This window comes from Sturnira hondurensis, unplaced genomic scaffold, assembly GCF_014824575.4.
Source record: "Sturnira hondurensis isolate 20B ecotype Veracruz unplaced genomic scaffold, ASM1482457v3 Scaffold0005252, whole genome shotgun sequence".
NCBI lineage: Eukaryota > Metazoa > Chordata > Mammalia > Chiroptera > Phyllostomidae > Sturnira > Sturnira hondurensis.
The window spans coordinates 3831191-3852837 of record NW_028077883.1 but is presented as its reverse complement, the minus strand read 5'-3'; the positions used below and the strand labels follow the sequence as shown (position 1 = coordinate 3852837).

Genomic DNA, 21647 nt, shown 5'->3' with positions numbered 1-21647 from the left:
GCTTATCGAAAAACTCTAAGTGGACTGCAGAGTTCCTGACCCCCTTCGTCCTCTTCCCCTATGTCAGTACCTGACAGCAGGCGGTGCAAGGATTGCAACAAGGAAAGAAATCTCGGGCCAGGCTGCCGGCCAAACTGTGGCCCGACCTGCACCTCCCTAGTGTCCCCAATAATGTCATTTCTCTGATCCAGGATCCAGTCCTGGGTCCCACGTGGCGCCGAGATGTCAAGTCTCCTTAGGCTCCTCCAACCTGTGACAATTCTCTTCCCTGTCGTTCATGACTTGGGCGCCCTTTAAAAGTACCTGTCAGGTATCGTGCAGAATCTCCCTCAATAAGCCTTTGTCCAATTTCTCAGCTCAGACTGGGTTACAGGTGTGTAGGCAACGAGCCACACAGGTGAAGGGCGTGGGGTCGGGGCTGCCAGCCATCAACGCGCATCTTCGCTGGTGAGGCTCAGCTCGGTCACTTCTTCACGTGCTGTCTACTGGGTTTCTTACTGAAATTTATGGTTTTCCCCTTTTATAAATATTAAACTCTTGGGGGGAATACACAGACTACATGAACATCCAGTTTCTCCTCAGATTTCCGTTCACAATTATACCATCTTCCAGTGCATGCTGTCCCAATTCTCACTGTGGAGATTGACTCATGATGATTTTGTGGCTCCCTCCTTCTTTCCGTATTTATTAATTGGGGTTATTTTATCAGGAAGAGCTATCTCTCCTCCTCATTTGTTTATTTACACTTAGACTTTACGGATACTCATTTTACTTTATGGGTTATAATAATCCACTACAGTCACTATTTATTTTGTTGCTCACACTGTCCATCCAGCTCTGACCCCTAGAAGCTCGAGGAGAGCAACCCCACCGGTCTCTGACTGCAGTGGAGACCAAGGACCAGAGGGGGCAGGGCTGCAGGTGGAGACGCCAGTGAGGAAGGCGATGCAGCTCACGGAGAGAGCGATGGTGGTGGCCTGGGCTAGGATGGGGGCAGTGAGGATGCAGATGGGAAGGAGAATCTGAAGGCTGTTGAGGTGACAAAATGGACCTGTCACTGAGACTGACGGGATGTAGACACAGAAGTATGTGTGTGGGGGGGGCCGGTGGCGTGTGCCTCACAAACCTTGACTTCCTTGCTGCTCAAGGCTACGGAGTTACAGCTCTGAACAGTCTTAGCTCCAACACTTAGTAAATGCCAATACAGACAATCTACAGAATTCTGCCTGTCAGTCCTAGGATTTTGTGCTTATCCTCAAATAGTCTTACTGAAAGATTACTAATGAAGGAAAGTGACCGACTATTAATTCGTGATTGTTGGAAAGGGGTCTGGCAGCAGTCAGACACAAAAACCTTCCCATTTAGTATCAGAAATATAGAAACTGTGTTATTAAATCATCTACAAAAAAACCCAAGCCAAAACAAAGCAAAAAAAACAACCCAGACTAAGGTACCACTTGATATTTAGCACTTCAGAGAGAACTTTGTTGGTAATAATTTGAAGACAGGATCACCATAGAAAAGCCTTCTTCCCTAATAACCCAACGTGCAACAGAAAAATGTCGAGGAAGGGCTAACCCTACAACACTGTCCATGAATTAACCATATGCACCTTCTCCCCCCCTTTGGCCATTTTAGAAAGAGCTAGAAGAGAGCTGGGGCAATTAAAACTTTTTTTTTTTAAAACAAATGTCTATTTTTTTTAAGATTTTATTTTTTTATTTATTTTTAGAGGGGAAGGAGAGAGGGAGAGAAACATCAATGTACGGTTGCCTTTGGCGCATCCCCTGCTGGAAACTGGCCTGCAGGGAACTGGCCTGCAACCCAGGCATGTGCCCTGACTGGGAATTGAACCGCGATCCTCTGGTTCGCAGGCCCACGCTCAATCCACTGAGCTACACCAGCCAGGGCCAGTTAAAACTTTTTTTAAAAAAAATCTCCAAATATCAAAATTGAGAAAACTTTTTTAGAGTTAGAAAAATAAATGCACGTACTTAATCAGGGGAGACCCAATACAAAGTTCTTCCATTACAGGACTTGCCTTGAAAGATAAATGGCCTATGTAAAGGATTTCTGAAAAAATTTATTCAAGATCCTCCTCCCCACCACTGACAGAGCAAAGACAGACACTCCTAACTAGCAGTTTCTTTGTCTTACTTCCTAAACACATGTAATGACACAGTGAGGCAAAATACCCGATTTCTTACTAACTGATCAATATTCATACTTATGGTATACTTACAACATATTCTCTTTTGATAGAGTACAATTGCTTTAGACAAGTCCAAACAGGTTCTCTGAATTGAGTGAAACAGCTGTAATAAAAATACAAACAAACTGCTAAGTGAAATAGGCAGAAGTGAAATAAATAAGTACACTGAACGTAACAGTAGTGTTTGATTTGCCCACTAAAAACAAGATCGCATGCTAAGCATGCTTGGTGTTTTGTGGTGTACTACGCAGGAACTGTGAGCAAAGCCTTCTAATACGTTCTTGTAGTGCCCTGTATTTATTGGAATTCATCATCCCTGCGATCTAAATTAAGATCTGCAGAGCAATGATTTCCTCCAGACAATTCAAATAATAGCTGAAAAACAGAAATCCTAAGTGAAGGGCCCAATGAGAGGACTTGGTAAACCAGAGACCCAATATTCATTCATAATCTAATTTATTTCTTCTACCATTTGCCGTCTTCTTTTTTTAATGGAGAATCTGTCAATTAAGTATCATATTTAAAACATGAAATTAGTTTGTGATCCTAATGTCTTTTAGGGCATGCTAAAACAACTCCATAAAAAGCAAACGAAAATCAATCAGCTGAATGTTTGTCTGTTTAGAAGACATCTGGTAAAACGGAGTTCACCTAGCAGCCCCATTACTCCTTATTTTTCCAATGATTTCATAAAGTACACAGAGAAGAAACTGAATGTCATGCTACAGCCGTAACAGAGGGAATTAAGGGCAAAGCAGGCAGGCTGTACTTTTAACTCATGGTGGACCTGGTCTTTGCATCAGAAACTGCATCTCAAGAAAAGACAGAATAGGTACTTCATACTTTCCCCACCAGCTCAGAGGCCAGGGCTGGCTTCAATTAGGAAACCTGGAAGCCAACATTCTGCCTCTGAGGAGTTACCCAACCTGCCAAGGCAAAAGGCTTCCTTTCTCTCCCTCCGAGGTGACGTAGCAGCCGCGTCCTGGTGTTAGAAAGCACTTCACTACTTAGGTCAAAAGAGATGATCTGCTTCATAATACATATGAGCAAATGAATATAAAGGGAGGCTTACATCTATACTTAAAAAACTAAAACTATTCCCAGGAGTGCTTCCTGTGATAAAACTTGGACACAAAGCATATAAACTCTAGTAAATGTCACTTCATTATAATACAAACTCTACCAGTTTGGAAAAGGAAAATAAAAACACTCATTTACCATAAAACAGAATAGGAAATCAGCAGTCTGAATCTGTCCCATCACAAACGCTTGATATCAGTATTCTGGGTCAGAAACCACCAACACAAGGAAACTCAAAAAACGTGTTCAGGATCTCATCTGTTGTTACTGCTCGCTTTTTAAAAACTGAGGTACAGATTAAATGCAATAGAAGGCACAGCTCTGCAGTGTTAGTTCTGTGAGTTTGACACCTTTGCGCACTCTGGTAACCACACCCAAAATAAGATAAGAAACCTTTCCACTACCTGGCCCGTCTCCTCTGCTGTGGCACCTAAAAGACTTAATTTAACTAAGTCTTGCTAGTCGGGTTAGTTTTGCTTGTGCTTGTACTTAAGAGCTATTTTTGAGAAAATTATTTTATTAACAAGAAATTTGGACAAACCCTTAAACTCAGTGCAACATTTCTACACTGACTTCCCAAAAGTGTGTAATGAAATCAATCCAACCATTATTTTAGCTCGGCGCATAGCTTTCTGTGCCCACAGAATACAAATTCTTATTTTATAGGCTTGCCTTGTGTGGATAACAGTGTAAAACCACATCAAACTGGTCTGCACACTGTTTTCATATGTTTGATTGATGGAATCCAGTCTCTCTATAAATATCGACATCAGTATTAACATTTCTGCAACAGAAACCTCTACCATGTGTACAATTATTAGTCACAGCTAAGTTCTTTGGATGTTCTGCATCTAGGACGGCAGCTGTTTTGATTAAACTATAGTTGATTCAGTAAAATTGCTGGTACAAGAGTCTAAATATAAATGTAAAATTGCTGTATTGTGTTTAACATACTAATAATTAACACATGACATTCCTTTTTGAATGAGGCTTGTATTTACTAGGGTGTTAAGAGAAACATAAAGCTGCAAGATGTGAAAAGCAAAAGCGACTTACAATCATTTCAACTATATTTAGAATATGAAAATCTAAATAGATGCCTTCGGGTGGTACTTTTCTCTACTGGAGCAATCGCCATTAGAACTTCCCTGTCAAACACCCAGCTTCTGTTTGGACAATTCTAGAGACAGGGGGGCAGCTGGGGACTAATGTTAATTGCATTAACATGTACACTTGTTTGGTTAAGAGTTTGGGAATGTGTACTGGGTGACTGGCTGAAGATAAAATAGTGAAGAGGCTGACACGGAATTTGACCTTCTGGTGGAGGAAGGAGAGGCAAACAACCAACACGAGACAGTGTCATGAGAGATGAGCACCATGGGTGGTGGCCCTGAGTCTGCTTCTCCCCTCAGATGCGCAAGATGAATTACCTCCCTCCACGTGACAGAGCTTCCTGCACAACTGACAACCAACCTGTCTCCCCCTAAACCTCTCTCTGTTGCAATCCAGCCACGGGTTCCACCATCCCGGCCACCCTTCTCAGAAAGCTTCCAGAAATTATACAGGTTTTTTTTAGTTTTGTTTCAGTCTCATTACATGTTTGGCTCATTAATTTTAGCTCATATATTAAACCAGGAGATCATATTGAATTCTTTTCAGTTCCTATAGCATCTTTTTCCTCTCAGGGCCCTGTCATTCTCAGAGGTAAGCTTTATAATTTTAATCTAAACTATTGGCAGAATATCTAGGAAGACACAGGATTAGTGGACCTTCTACCAGTTATATTGGTATTCCAGGGTCAGCCAGATACGAATTCAGCTTACTGGATTATTAACTAGTCTAACTAAGTATCTGCTTAGTTAATTCATTCTAGAATTTTCCAGGGGGGAGCACCAAGCTTACGAGACTCCACTTTCCAGGATCTCGTGCTGTCATCCTTTTTTCTTTTTCTAAATGTAAACATTTGCCGGACCCTAGTGTTGATATCACTAGTGGTGGTTAATTGCACTCATGTTTTTCAACATTTACTGAGAACTGACCACAAGCCATGCATTTCAACTAAGTGCATAAAACAAAAAAAAAATTAATGGACACATATGGATAGTTAAAGGAGAATTTTTAGGTTTACATATATATACACATATATATATACATATAGACTGGGATTGAAATGATCTGATCCTAGATTTTCCTCATGAACTGGGTATTCACAATCAATTTCCAGATATAAAGCCCTCCTAGGCCTGCCCAGCTGAGTCTGCTCCAGGTCCATGACCCCAGCAAGGTGGCTATGAGGGGACAGAGGGAAACTGNTGGCTGCGCCAACTTACATTTTTATCAACAGTGCACAAAAGTTCCCTTTTCTCCACATCCTCACCAACTCTTGTTATGATTTTTCTTTTTAATAATGGCCATTCTAACAGATGTGAGATAATAGCATATTGTGGTTTTTTTTTGTTTTGTTTTTTTTTTTTTTAAATGTAAACATTTGCCGGACCCTAGTGTTGATATCACTAGCGGTGGTTAATTGCGCTCATGTTTTTCAACATTTACTGAGAACTGACCACAAGCCATGCATTTCAACTAAGTGCAAAAAACAAAAAAAAATTAATGGACACATATGGATAGTTAAAGGAGAATTTTTAGGTTTAAATATATATACACATATATATATATACATATAGACTGGGATTGAAATGATCTGATCCTAGATTTTCCTCATGAACTGGGTTTTCACAATCAATTTCCAGATATAAAGCCCTCCTAGGCCTGCCCAGCTGAGTCTGCTCCAGGTCCATGACCCCAGCAAGGTGGCTGTGAGGGGACAGAGGGAAACTGGGGGCTCACCTCTAGCTTAGCATCCAGGTCTGCATCAGAGGCCACAACGTGCTCATCTTCCTTCTTCCCGGTGGCTTTGATGAAGGCCTGCTTCGTTTCCCAGTATTTCTGCTGCATCTTATTCACAACGGACTTATCCTGAGCATACCGATCCTGTAAGTCCCAGGGATAGCTGCTGAAAATATTTGAAGAGCTATTTTATTCGTGACTTTCACAACGGCTGCGATATTCCAGTGCGAACAAACTTACCTAAACATTATATTACACGTTTACAACATTAATCAACATATAAATACTTTCTTTTGTGGTTATTGCACCAAAAAAAGCTAATTGACTCTGACCCCTAAACCTTAAAAGTTAATGAAGAAATAAAACAACGTTTTCAGGAAATGAAGAAACTCAACCTTGAAGAGAGTTTAGATATCAACAGGTAGGACACTCCCCTTTTAGAAGTGGGGAAAGGGAGGCCCCACCAGGCAGGGTGACTGGCTCAAGTCACCAGTGAGCCAGAGACAAAGCCAGACACCAGTGGTCTCTCCACCCCTGAAGTAATGGCAGAAAAGCCGAGATAAAGGGCTGAAAAACAGCACCCTTCAAATGTGTCACAGAACTACCTAAAAATAGTCAAGCTCGTAGAATCAGAGTGTAGACTGCTGGCGACCAGGGGCTGGGTGGGTGAGGGGGAAATGGGAAAATGCCCATCAATGGCCATAAAGTTTCGATTATGCCTGACAAACAAATTCCTGAGATATAGTGCCTAGAGTTAACAACACTGCATTGCACACTTAAAAAATTGTTAAGAGGGTAGACTTCTTACCGAGCCGAATAAACTTTAAAAACATTTAAAAAATCTGTTATAGATTTCTGACATTAAAACTTTAATTTCTTAAATATAAATGCTTTGAATACTTTACATTCTTCAGGAAGAACATAGTGAAGATCAAATCAAAAAGTATATAAGAAGAAATTAGAAAAAGATTGAGAATGAAATGGAATTCTGTAAAGTGACCAGAGTACCTCAAATACTGGCTTGCAGGAAGTCTGCCATTGGCGCTCCATCCTGCCCCTTATTGTCTACAACCCTCCTCCCACCTAGATTCCTGCTCCAGAGGCCCGCACGCCGGTCCTGCACAGACACATGTCATGTGCCACCCAAGCTACTGCCACTCAAGGTGTGCCAGGCCTGAGTCCCAAGCCATGAGTTGCTTTATACTGCCATGTCAGCATACCTGTGACTCCAAACCTGATGACTGCTAACCTCCTTTCAGATAACATTGACAGTTTTCAATTCCCATTTTTATTCTTAAAAAGTCATGAGGGATTTCAGATGACTTTCTTAGCCACAGTTATCTTTGGAAGAGAGAAATAGAATTGGAGAGACTTTCATGGTTTCTGCATTATTTAGAAGTTCTAGTAAGAACTTATATAATAAAAAATAAGATGAAAATATCCATAATTTTTATGTAAAAGATAATCTCTCTCTAGAGATTGTATATTAATAGACTGGAAGGATATGCTCCAATCCCCAAACTCGGGTAATTTCAGGGGAATTAAGTGGACTTCTTTGTATTGTTATCTTTTTATTTTCTTCTGAAGGTCACGGATTAACAGAAAAAATTTGCTTTTGGAAAAAAACAAAAGGGATTTCAGAAATCTAGCAAAAATGAATGCCTCAGTCCCACCCTTGGTATTTCAACAAATGAGAAAACTTAGGTTTGAAAAGGTTAAGACTCTTGTTTAGAGTCACACAGGATTAAAATTCAGGCCCTCGAATCCCAATCCAGGGCTCTGGACAAGGGTTCTGCAGCCTTTGTATTTCAGCAGCACACAACGAAGTGGCAGAGTAAGTGAGAAAAAGACTGGAGAACAGCCCACTTCTTGGGCTCTCCGATCCGTCATACACAAGTGACTACCTACTTCCCAGAGCCGCTGCTGATATGACAGCCATGAGGAGGGTCACAGAATGCAACCACCCCCCTGTCTTAATGAGGCAAGATGGAATAATTTAAAAAAAACAGTATGACAACCCTTAGTTAGAAAACTGTCAAATGTCGATGTTCAGGGAAACTAAATCCCTTAGCTATTTATTAATTACCTTTTAAAACTCTCTACTGAGAGAGGAGGGATTAAAAAGTATATTCTTTGTCATAATTAATTGTGCATTTGATAATAAAAATATGTACCATGCTTTTCACGGTACAAATTAAAGGCAATAAAATGTGACAAAGATCTGCTTTCCTGATGGGATAAAAGTTCGAAAGGGTTCAGAACCATTGCTTGAAACGGATCTGGAATTTATAAGATGTTAACCATGCTGCTTAGATGTGTTATAAGCACATACACGTCGGTGCTAACATTGCCATATGATTACCACATGTGCTTTATTCATCATCATTAATCTCAACAGTGATTGGCTCTTTTTTAAAGAGTTTATTTATTTTAGAGAGGGGAAGCGAGAGAGAAAGAGAAACATCAATGTGTGGTTGCCTCTCATGTACCCCTTACTAGGGCCCTGGCCTGCAACCCAGGCATATGTCCTAGATGGGGAATCGAACCAGTAACCCTTTGGTTCACAGGCAACCACTCAATCCACTGAGCTACAACAGCTAGGGCTCAACAAGTCATGACTATAAATTAATGAGTCTGAGTTTGTGTTCATTCATTATTTTATCACTTCCCTACATAAAATTATCTTAATATAATTCGAATATTATAAATTTAAATAAGATAGTGATAAAATTGTATCAACTCACTATATTTAAAGAAATGGTGGTAAGAAAGGCCAACATCTGCTTTTTAAGAGAAAAGTCAGATAAAAATAAATTTCTTAGAGAATACTCATTAGATAAAAACTTACATTTTGGGATACTTTGTTTCCATATTACATTTAATAGGGATATTGAACTTGACTATATGCAACATTAAATAGGGACTAACAGGTTATTCATTGCCAATGTGACTCTTGATTTTTCCATTCAACAGACATTTATTGAATATATACTGCATGCTTTCTGCTTTGATTAGCCTCCCCCAATTCAGAAAAAATACCAAATTTCTTACCATTTGTGTCCTGACATGTTTTCTTCTTCTTTTTCTATTGATGACTTGGGGAGAAGGGGCAGGGAAAAAGCATGAGGCGATAAGCTATATTATAACCTGAAATAAAAACACATACATGTAACAGTCACACACTATGTTACAATGGTGGGTTAATTGGGCACATAGAAATCCCAATCTAGGGCATTTCTAATCCTATTCTAGGGACCCAACACTACTATACAATAACACTGCACACTGGTGTCAAGAATAGTTTAGCTAAGTAACACTGTGAGAAATATCCCAAATGAAATGTAAGAAATGAACAAGCAGGTTGAATGAAAAAGAAAGGTTGTAGAAGACTATATAAAATGATACCATAACAGACAGAGCAATGCTATATATATTAAAGTATAGAAATATTATGTAGTGAAGGTGTAAAGAATTGCCTAGGAATGATGAACACCAAATTCCAGATAAGTTACCACTGCGGTGGGGGGCGGGAGTAGTATCTGAGAGGTGTGTGCAGGGACTTCAACTGTACCTACAGTGTTCTCTCTGTTCAGTTAGGCAGTGAGTGCATTGCATTGCTATGCTTTAGAGATTTGACATATTTCATAAGCAGTAAATCTAAAAAATGAGCCAGCGCACTGCAAAAACAGAAAAAGAGTTGATTGGCTACAGTGAGATACTAAGAATGGGTAAAAAGGAGGAAAATGCGTTTATTTTGGTTTTTATCAGCCTAACATTTTATTTTCATCTCATCCGTACATATGGGAGTCACTTGATGTCTCTGCCTCTGGCTCCATTTGCTCCATTCACAGAAGCTGCTAGCCAGTCAAGAGGGAGGGGCAGAACCACCCAAACCCAGCCACACTTCCATGCCACACTCTTCACTGGAAAGAGTGGTGAGCTCACTACTTAAAGAGATGGCCTCTGGCCAGACACAGAGTGCTGGCTGCCAGCGCGAATGCTTCTGGCTACTCTGGCAAAATCAATGCAATCATCTCCTTTTGCCTTAGAAAGGGTCCTGGCAACTAGTACCCCTAAAATGATGAAAGTTTCCCCAGCTTTCAAAAGTGTGTTAAGGGAACTATATTAAGGTGTTGAAATTCCAGGCTTCTTTCTTAGAGTGTCCAGACACCGCTGGAATGACAGCATCCCGTAATCATCATCTCTCCTCCTGGAGAGCATCCAGGTTTTTGGACCATTTGCTTTGGAAATGACATTCATGATGAGTAAGCCTTGTCCTCTGCTCAGTAAATCATGGGAGGCCACCAACCACCCACACAGCTTCACAGCAAGTACACATTTGCTTTACTTAGCTCAAAATTTCCAACAAAATTTTTCATAAAAAGATATTGTTCAAGGAAATGAAATTATTATACTCTTGAGTTTGACGTCACCAGGAACTATTAGGATAGTTAGTACATTCTTTTTTAAAACATATATTTTATTGATTATGCTATTACAGTTCTCCTACTTTTATTCTCCTCCATACTGTACCATCCCTCCCACCAGCATTTCCCTCTGCCCTCTTAGGTCATGTCTATGGGTCATACATATAAGTTTTTTGTCTTCTCCATTTCCCACACCATTCTTAACATCCTCCTGCCTACTTTGTACCTACTATTTATGCTTCTTATTCCCTGTACCTTCTTCCCTCCCATCCCACTGATAACTCTTCAGATGATCTCTATTTCTGTGATTTTGTTCCTATTCTAGTTGTTTGCTTTTTTTTTAGGTTCAGTTATTGATAGTTGTGAGTTTGTTGCCATTTTGCTATTCATAGTTTTGATCTTCTTTTTCTTACATAAGTCCCTTTAACATTTCATATAATAAGCACTTGATAATGATGAACTCCTTGAACTTGACCTTACCTGGCAAGCCCTTATCTGCCCTTCCATTTTCAATGATAGGTTTGCTGGATAGAGTCATCTTAAATGTAGGTCTTTGTCTTTTGTGACTTTGAATGCTTCTTTCCAGACCCTTCTTGCCTGCAAGGTTTCTTTTGAAAAATCAGCTGTTAATCTATGGGAACTCCTTTGTAGGTAACTGTTTCCTTTTCGCATGCTGCATTTAAGATTCTCTCCTTATCTTTAATCTTGTGTAATTATGATGTGCCTTGGTGTGTGCTTCCTTGGGTCCAACCTCTTTGGGACTCTCTAATCTTCCTGGACTTCTTGGAAGTCTATTTCCTTTGCCAGGTTGGGGAAATTTTCCTTCATTATTTTTTTCAAATATGTTTTCCATTTCTTGTTCTTCCTCTTCTCCTAGCACCCCTATGATTCAAATGTTGGAGTGCTTAAAGTTGTCCTGGAGCGTCCTAAGCCTCTCCTCATTTTTTTGAATTCTTGTTTCTTCATTCTGTTCTGGTTGAATGTTTCTTTCTTTCTTCTGCTCCAAACCATTGATTTAACCTCCAGTTCCTTTCTCATCACTATTGGTTTCCTGTACATTTTCCTTTATTCCATTTTTCATACTTTCACTTTTTCCTCTATTTTGTGACCAAACTCAACCAATTCTGTGAGCATCCTGACTACCAGTGTTTTGAACTGTGCATTTAATAGGTTGGCTATCTCTTCATTTCTTAGTTCTGTCTTTTGGAGCTTTGGTCTGTTCTTTCATTTGGTCCATATATTTTTTTTGTCTTGGCACAGCTACTACATTGCGGAGCCTTAGGTATTCACCAGAGCGGGGCAACCCACGTAGCTGCATTGTGGTGCTGTGTGTTGGGGGGAGGGGCCCGAGGGAGAACAATGCCACTTGCTTGGCTATCTGCTGGCTTTCAGTCACTTTCCCTACTTCCCCCAAGCAAATTGGGCCCTTCTGGTGCTGATTCCTTAAGAGGTGGGTTTGTGTACATTCTAGGACCCTTTGAGTCTTTCCAATGGACTTTCCTGTGAGGCTTGGAGTTTCTCTTGCCACTGCAACCCTGGGATGCACAGTCTGTCTCGCTCCCTAGTTGTTCCCCCCAGTTTATCTGCATATAAATGTGGGACTGCCTGGTCCCCCAGCCGCCACCTTGCCTAGTCTGCCAGCTGCCACCTCACCTGCTTGGTCCTCTAGTTGCTGCCTTGCTGCACATCCCCTCCACCTGGCTGCCCATCTCCACCCCTTTTATTTGTCTGGATGAATGTTTCTTTAAGTTCTTGGTTGTCAGATTTCCATACAGCTTGATTTTCTGGAAGTTCTGGTTATTTTTTGTTTTTAAATTTGTTGTTGTCCTTTTTTTGGTTATGGGAAGAGGTGAAATGAATCTCCCTATGCTTCCATTTTGGCCAGAAGTCCAGGATTATTTGTACTTTCTGATGAATGTTTTTACTGTGGTAAAAAAATTAACATATTTATTCTCTTAACAATTTTTAAGTGTATAGTATAGTACTTTATCTTTAACACTGTTGTACAACAGACCTCCAGAACGTATTCATCTTGCATGACTGAAACTTTAGACCCACTGAACAATTTCCTGTTTCCTCTTCCCCCAACCCCTAGCAACTACCATTTTACTTCCTCTTTCTGAGTTTGACTACCTTAGATACTTCATGTAAGGGGAATCATGCATCATTTGTCTTGTGATTAGTTTATTTCCCTTAGAACAATGACCTCAAGGTTTGTGCACACTGTAACATAGGACAGGTTTTCTGTCTTTTTTAAGGCTGAATGATATTCCATTGTACATGTATGTAGCACATTTTTTCAATCCATTCTTCCATTGATGGACATTTAGATTGCTTATACATCTTGGCCTTTGTGAATAATAATGCAATAAACATAAATGAAAAATATCTCTTCAAGATTCTGTTTTTATTTTGTAGGGTATTATCCCCAGAAGTGGAATTGCTAGATCATATGGTAACTCTATTTTTTATTTTGTGAGAAACCTTCATACTTTTTTCACAGTGACTGCACTGTTTTATATTCCCACCAACAGTGCTTCAAGGGTTTTGATTTCTTCACATCTTCACCAACACATGTTATTTTCTGGAATTTTTTTATAGCAGTCATCCTAATGGGCGTGAGGTGATATGTCATTGTGGTTTTGATTTTGCATTACCCTGAGCGTTAATAAGGTGAACATCTTTTCATGTGCTTATTTTCCATTTGCATATTTTCTTTGAAAAAATGTCTAATCAAGTCCTTTGCCTATGTTCTAATTGGGTAATTTTCTTGTTATTGCATTGTAGGAGTTCTGAATATTCTGGATATTAACCTTTCATTTAATATATGGTTTGAAAATATTTTGTCCCATTTAGTAAGTTGCCTTTTAACTGTTGACTATTGTATTTGCTGCAACTTTTTGATTAATCTTTGATCATTAAAGTATTTAACAATTTATCTGTGGTAAAATAATAAAATCACTTAGCAAATTGTCCCATCTACCGGGACTTCCAAACCACTCCTGGGTTATGATGCCACTGAGCACTGTTCCTCAAGGCACTGTTTCCAGGCCACTTGCACTGGAATCTTCTGGGATGTCAGCGTGCAGATTCCTGGGCCACACCCCTTACCTACTGAACTGGAATCTCTGGGAATGTGTCTGGGAGCCTGCATTTCTAATTGCCATTGCAAGGGACTTTAAAGCACATTACAGACTGAGTGCCACAGCTAAATGGCGCCTAGAAAAAATTTTCTGGAAATGAATTTTGTCTTGAATAAAGTGCTGGATTATATGCAACTTGAGCAAATGGGCCCTTGGCTCTCAGGTCAGTGCTCAGTCCACTGAGCTACACCAGCCAGGGCCCTTTTGCACATCCTAATCCCCTTTCCTTTTTAGCCAGGTGGCCAACCCCCTCCCACCTTGCAACTATACATCTGCTCTCAGTATCTACGAGTTTGTTTCTGTTTTATTTAATCATTTTGTGTTTTAGATTCCACATATGATTGATACCATATGGTGTTTGTCTTTCTCTGACTTATTTCATTTAGCATAATACCCTCTAGAACAATCCATGCCGTCCAAATGGTAAGAGTCCATTCGATTGTATGGCCAAGTAATATTCTGTTGTATGCATGTACCACCTCTTCTTTATCTCACTATCTGCAGATGGATGCCTAGTGCGCTTCATATTTTGGCTGTTGTAAAGAATGACCCAATGATCATAGAATGTATGTATCTTTTCAAATTAGTGTTTTTAAAATAAATACCCATAAGTGGGATTGCTGGGTCATATGGTAGTTCTATTTTTAATATTTTTAGGAACCTCCATACTTTTTTCCACAGTGGCTGCACCAATGTACAATCCTCCCAACAGTGCACAAGCCTTCTCTTTTCTCCACGTGCTCGCCAACACTTGTTTGTTCATTTGTGGATGATCATTTTATCCACCTGTGTGGGCAGGCTACAACTGCTCGACTTGTTTTAATTTCCGATAGCCAGTGAAAAAACCATTCTGAACACACCAGATGGCCAATACATAAGCAAAGATTTTCCTAAATACCTCCAAAAGAATCTTTCCCAATTCTGCTAGATTCAAAGAATGCTAAAGCAAATCTTAAAAAAAAAGTTTGATACATTGCTACAGAGAAAGAAAAGAAGTCAGTCTGTCCTTGGCTCCCTTAGAGCCTGAGGTCGACTTTTCCTCCCTGGAGATAGAACATGGAGAAGTATTTTCAGTCCATATCGGCTGCCTTCAGCAGAACTCACTTTATGTTCAGTTATGTCCTTTTCTAAGAGTTTATGGAGTTAGTGTAAGACACTTCTGATTGCATTTGGGTTATGCAAAGAATCTAAAATTCTTAAGCCAACCCTTCTTCAGAGTAAGGTAAGATCAGTAGCTGTATTTCACCGTATCACAACTCTCAACCCACAATAATATTTCAGTAAGTTTCCTCCTGGACCACACTTTCTGTATCCTGTTTCTTCTTGGGTAGTTTTATGTTTAAATTAATTATATTTCCAGCCTTAACAGTAGATTTTTCTCTCCCACCAGTGAGCAGTGTTTCTGTTAGTTGGAAGACTAGCTGAAACGGAGTCCATGATCCCTTTTTCTTGTCTCTGCACTGAACATAAGTGCATTCTCTTGAACTGCTGATCTGAGACACTGCCAAATTTGTCATTTTCCTCTCTAAGTTATTCAAAGTGTCTATTTTCTTTAATAAAAGATTTTATTTATTTATCTTTAGAGGGGAAGGGAAGGAGAGAGGGAGAGAAATATCAATGTATGGTTGCCTCTCATGCGTCCCCTGCTGGGAACTGGCCCGCAACCCAGGCATGTGCCCTAACTGGGAATTGAACCACGATCCTCTGATTCGCAGGCCTGTGCTCAATCCACTGAGCTACACCCGCCAGGGCCAAAGTGTCTATTTTCTAACTAAAACTTGTCACTAGCTTGGAGCTCTTCAGTTCTGTTGTCCACACCACATCTAGTTTTCTTTGGCAAGTGGGCTCTGTTTTTCCCATAAGAAACACATGTTTGTCCTGGCTGGTGGAGCTCAGTTGGTTGGGCACTGTCCTGCAAAGCAAACAGTTGCCAGTTGGATTCCCAGCAAGGGCACATGCCTGGGTTGTGTGTTTGGTCCCCGGCCAGGGTACCTACAGGAGGCAACTGATCAATGTTTCTTCCACATGTCGATGTTTCTCTTCCTCTCTTCCTCCCTCCCTTCCCTGCTCCCTAAAAATAAATACATAAAATCTTAAAAAACGAAACCCTTTTCAAGAGAGGCTTACAGTATTATAGGTGTGAAGTGGCACATTTCAATCACCTCATAATAAAATCTCTCATTCCCAAACACCAGCTTCAGGGCACCACAGGGCACTGAACAAGGTGCAAATCTGTTCACGTTCTGACACTGCTCAACCTGGCATATGAACTTCAGTTGGTACCTTGTCAACTGTTTCACAGTCATTTTTTTTTCACGGAATATAAAATGGCAAAAGATCTCATGAGCAATGGTGTCTTATATTTGATAAAATACAGAATAACTGTTTAAAATTAATCCTCAGGAAAATTATATATCACTCTATGCCACAGGTTTTTGGGACTGTTTGTGTATAAATTAAAAGGAGAACCTGAAGTCAGGGAATGCTAAGTGTTACCTGTGACTTGTCACCTGTAATGTGCAAGGAACACTGACAGGAGAAGGCACCCAGGGTGAGGGAAACTGAGAGGAGAGGTCACAGAGCTGGCTTGCTCCATGGCCTTGGGGCTGAGTGTCTAAGAATCAGTAGAGTCTGGCCCTGTGATGGTTAAGAGTGCATGTGTGTGCATATGTGTGTGTGGTTGGGGAACAGTGGTGGGAGTGTTATTCCAGGCAGAGGGAAAGCAATGAACAAATTCTCCCACGGCTGAATGGCATGGTGTGCACGTACAACCAACCATAAACAGATGTGCATTCCCATAACTTAATAAAAGATGATATGAGTGGGGAGACATAGGGGCCAATCACTGAGGTCACCTTTTGTCACTTTCAGCATTTCAATATATTCTGTGACCACCAGAAGGTAGATACTCAGTGTTGTTTACTTCACATACAGTGAATGTCTAGAGAGTTCATCTTTGACTATCCGTAAGCCTGTGGCACATCTCTTAGACTGAGCTTCCAATTGCATAATATTTATTTATATAATTTTCTGTTGGTTCCATGTTTCTGCTATTACAGAGATTCACTTCAGTTAGAAACATCACCAGTTTTTAATATTTTGCTTTGTCACTGGGTTTATTTCTCTGGAGCAGTTTTAGACCTATGTGATTCATATAATTTAGAGCCCAGAGGAACTGAGACAACCAAATACAGCCCCCTCCTTTTACAGTGGATCGACCTGTGACCGAGAGAGGCCCCTGATGGGCCCGGAGAACTAAATGGGTCAGCTCCAGGGCCAGAGCCACAGTGCGCAGCATCTCCTGGGGCTTGTGTCCTGTTCTGTTATCCTAGGTCCCTGGTGAGTGCCCCAGGTAGAGTGAGACAAGGAGAGTCAGCCTGGCTCCTGGGTAAGCTTTCACTCATTCAACCACAGTCTGTGGAGGGCTTTCCATACAGACACAAGGCATCTGCGACTCTCGACCACTGTCTCACTTACGGGGGGAAGACACATTTGTCAGTAGTTCTAGGCAATGAGTTTTAACGTAATGTCTGTACATTTGTTTTGCTCCAAGTAGTTTTCATCTTTTTTCCAGAGGTTTATTTAGTTACTTTGTCTTCTGTCAACAATGGTTTTTATAATTTCCCGTAAGTATGTTTGAAGTATAAATATTAAAACAGTTTCAGCAGAAACAGAAAAAGATGAAACAATCTCCCAGACATAGTTAACTATACTTATTATTTTTAAAATAGTGATTCCTCAGATCATGTTCACATAACTGAGTAAGAGAGAGAGAGATGGCTATGGAGGGTGGGAAGTTAAACTATCTTCCATCCTGTCAAAAGCTAAGCATTAAAGTAATGTAATTTTAATTCGCTTGTACTTTTTCTCCTTCTCTCAGATATCACATCGCTTTTCCTTTCAGACTTTAAGGCTCTGATTACTTCAGCATTCCATGTAACTTTAAATGGATTCTGTTTCTAGTTGAGTTTTGTATCTTACACAAATGATTTTTGGCATTTCATAAATTCGCAAGTAAAAGGGAAACGTGATCATGCTCTAATTTTGTGAGTCATGCCTTAATTCTGTGAGTCAGCAAGTCTTACAAGAAGGAAACAGAATTCTAACCATATTATTCAAGGCAGGTAAAAGATAGAGAGTTTGTATTTAAACCCTATACATGTAAGTAATTTTTTAAATTTGAATTTTAAATGGTCATTTCATTCACATTCTGATATAGCTGAAGTATTATACAGATATTAAGCTTAACGATGCCCTAAACCTATTACGATCACATTCCTAAAGTAAATTATTTTTTAAAGATTTTAGTTATTTACTTTTAGAGAGAGGGGAAGAAAGGAGAAAAAGAAGGAGAGAAACATTAATGTGTGGTTGCATCTCACACATCTTCTACTGGGGACCCGGCTCACGACCCAGGCATGTGCCCTGACTAGGAACCAAACTGGAGACCCTTTGGTTCTCAGCCCACGCTCCATTCCTTGAGCTATACCAGCCAGGGCCTAAAGTAATTATTTTTAATGCCATCAACATACCTTGTCTCTCAATATGCTGCTCAATATAAAATAAAAGCTGGAGAACCCATGACTATGCCATAAGCTGCTTCCTCCTCCAAGTCACTCCACCTATCTGGCCTTCCTTTGCTGCTCTGTCAAATAGTAGAGTAGGCTAGCTGACACCTAAAATACCCTCAGTCTCAAAAAACTACAAAGCTAATTTTAATTACTTTTAGAAACATTTACATATACAAGAAAGTTTAGAGATGATGAACACATCTTTTTAAAGATGAAGAAATTGGGGTTACAAAAATGGAGAAAATGTGTCCAAGATCAGGTTAAAGATCGAGTTCATAAGGAGGAACGCTGAGATAGAAACACTAATCACACCTGGTACTCTTCTCAGTCTCTTTCTCTCTTCTAAGAGATGTTTCTCAAAAGAAAATATCAAATACAGCATCTCAGATTCGAAGAAACTAAAAAGGAATAGCCAAGATATTCTCTAAAAGTTCTTACTCCTTAACATTAATATTAGTTAAAAATATGTCCCCACAAGTCCTGGCTGGTGTAGCTCAGTGGATTGAGCATGGGCCTGCGAATCAAAGGATCGCGGTTCGATTCCCAGTCGGGGCACATGCCTGGGTTGCGGGCCAGGTCCCAGTGGGGGACACATGAGAGGCAACCATACACTGATGTTTCTCTCCCTCTCTCCTTCCCTTCCCCTCTAAAGATAAATAAATAAAAAATATGTCCCCACAAAACTAGGATGGCTCCCAAGGGACATAGTCTGTGTCTTGCTTGTCCTTCTTTCTCTTAACTAAAGCTCTGCTTACAAAGAATATTCAACAGTGAATTTCTGCTACAAAACAAAACAAAAAACCCATGTGAAAACAACAAACCTCAAAGACATCCACAAGAGCAAATACTATAAAATGGATTAGAAGACTGGACATAAAAAAAGAATAGGTTATTTTTGCTGAAGAAAGATTAATTTAAAAAACTTCCTGTATAAAGTATATTTACCTTTACTTTTATTTAGGTTGGTTTTCAAATGTCCATTAGAATTTAGCATATGGATTTTAATCTCTAGTACTTATGGTGGCTTTTTCTCTAAAAGCTTAACTGCAAAGGTGACAAAAAGGAACAGCCTATTTAGACAAAGTCCTCAATCAATTTCTGTAAAGAAATATTACACCTTTCAACTGTCAGCAGAGAATATTATCAAATGATAGGAATAAATCAAGTTGTATTTCAAAACTGCATTTTATAATTGGCATCCAATTATAAAATCTGGAAGGCTATATAAACATTACTTTAAAGAATGACACCAACTTAAAATGTTTTTCTGAAACCAATAATCTCAGGCTGTGCTGTGCAATACAGCAGCCAACAGCCACATGTGGCTACTGAGCAGCTGACGCATGGCTAGTCTGAATTCAGACACGGTTTATATGTATGACATACACTGGGTTTTGAAGACTTAGTACTGCCCACCAAATATAGCTCATTAATCTACATTTTACGTTGATTTTATATTTAGAAAAATCATATGTATTTTCTGTTGATATAGTTATATATTTAAATCTTATATAACTATATTACTATATTATGTATATATATATTTATAGTCTGTTTTATACTTATTTATATATGTATTTTATAGTTTATGTTGAAATATTTTTAATATATTGGGTTAAATAAGATATATTACCCAATTCTACCTGTTCCTTTTTAGTGTTTTAATGGTGCATACCAGGATACTTTAAATTACACCTGTGACTGCCGTTATATTCTCATTGGGCAGCTTTGGTCTACAGCATTAAGCAAATCAACAGAGAGCTTGAAATTAATTCTATAACTGAGGTCACTAATATTCTGCACAGCTGCAAATACCTTTAAACAGTACTTTCTTTCCAGGCATTCTGGTAATTATTGTCAGAAATGTTGCAGAAATAAAATCTCAAATATATACATATGTATGTATATACATACACAAACGTTTTATATATATATGTGAGTGTGTATGCATATATATATATATATATAACCTTTACAAATGACCTATAAAATGCCTGTACTCTATATTTTCATAGTAAGTTGTTTTAAAATGGTCCATTTTCATGTGTATAATGTGCTATTTGTTTCAAATTAGATTCATGTGAAGGAGAAATAGATGAATCATCTACTATAAGACCATCAAATGGGAAAAGATGAGGATAATCTTTCTCCCTCCCTACCTCCACTTCTCCCTGTCTCTTTTTTCTATAGAAGAATATATCTACATTTCAGGCCCTGGCTGGCATAGCTCAGTGGATTGAGCGCAGGCCTGCAAACCACAAGATGGCGGTTCGATTCCCAGTCAGGGCACATGCCTGGGTTGCAGGCCAGTTCCAGGCAGGGGCCAGTTCCCAGCAGGGGATGCACAAGAAGCAACCATACATTGATGTTTCTCTTCCTCTCTCCTTCCCTTCCCCTCTAAAGATAAATAAATAAATATTAAAAAGAAAAAGAATATATCTACATTTCTCTCTATAAAATATATACCTACATATTTTCTACATAAAAATATGTATCTATATGCCATTTTGTGTGAACAGAAAGGAAAAAAAGCTGGGGTGGCAATATTTATATCTGACAAAATTAACTTTATTTTTTTAAAGGTTTTATTTATTTATTTTTAGAGAGAGGGGAAGAGAGTGAGAAAGAGAGGGAGAGAAACAACAATGTGTGGTTGCCTCTCACACCTCCCCCACCAGAGACCCCCACCAGAGACCTGGCCCACAATCCAAGCATGTACCTTAGACTGGGAATGGAATCTGTAACCCCTTGGTTTGCAAGCTGGCACTTAATCTAGTGAGTCACACCAGCCAGGGCCAACAAAATAAACTTTAAAACAAAGGCTATAGTAAAAGACAAACAAGGAGACTACATAATGATAAAGGGAATGGTCCAACAAGAGGATATAATCCTTGTAAACATTTATGCACACAACATAGGAGCACCTAAATATATAAAGCAAATCTTGATGGATATAATGGAAGAGAGTGACAGTAATATAGTCACACTAGGGGATTTCAACACCCCATTGACATCAATGGACAGATGTTCTAGACAGAAAGTCAACAGGGAAACAGTGGCCTTAAATGATACACTAGATCAGATGGATTTACATGATATCTTCAGAGCATTTCAGCCCAGAGCAGCAGAATATGCATTCTTTTCAAGTGTATGTGGAATGTTTTCTAGGAGAGATCACGTTAGGAGACAAAACAAGTCTCAGTAAGTTTAAGAAGACTGAAATCATATCAAGCACTTTCTCCAAGCATAATGGCATGAAAGTAGAAATTAATAACAAGAAAAAAACTGGAAAACACACAAAGACATAGACACTAAATAACATGTTAGTAAACAGGGAATGGGTTAACACTGAGATCAAGGAAGAAAC

The 21647-nt window shown here is 39.4% G+C and overlaps 1 protein-coding gene across 8 annotated transcripts in view; it reads right to left on the bottom strand.

The window, feature by feature from the left end:
• The window catches only part of ICA1 (islet cell autoantigen 1), a 135864-nt gene that overhangs the window by 102022 nt on the left and 12195 nt on the right, over nucleotides 1-21647 (bottom strand). For 4 of the 8 annotated variants that reach the window (XM_037046397.1, XM_037046396.1, XM_037046404.1 and 1 more), the window contains exons 2-4: nucleotides 9191-9286; nucleotides 6140-6305; nucleotides 2243-2315 (exon numbers count right to left, since the gene is read on the bottom strand). In XM_037046397.1, the coding sequence (XP_036902292.1) occupies nucleotides 2243-2315; nucleotides 6140-6305; nucleotides 9191-9207 (256 nt within the window). In that variant the 5' untranslated portion in view covers nucleotides 9208-9286. Of the gene's footprint in view, nucleotides 1-2242; nucleotides 2316-6139; nucleotides 6306-7359; nucleotides 7450-9190; nucleotides 9287-21647 lie in introns of those variants that run through there. The other 4 variants (XM_037046400.1, XM_037046399.1, XM_037046402.1 and 1 more) reach the window with 4 other exon arrangements.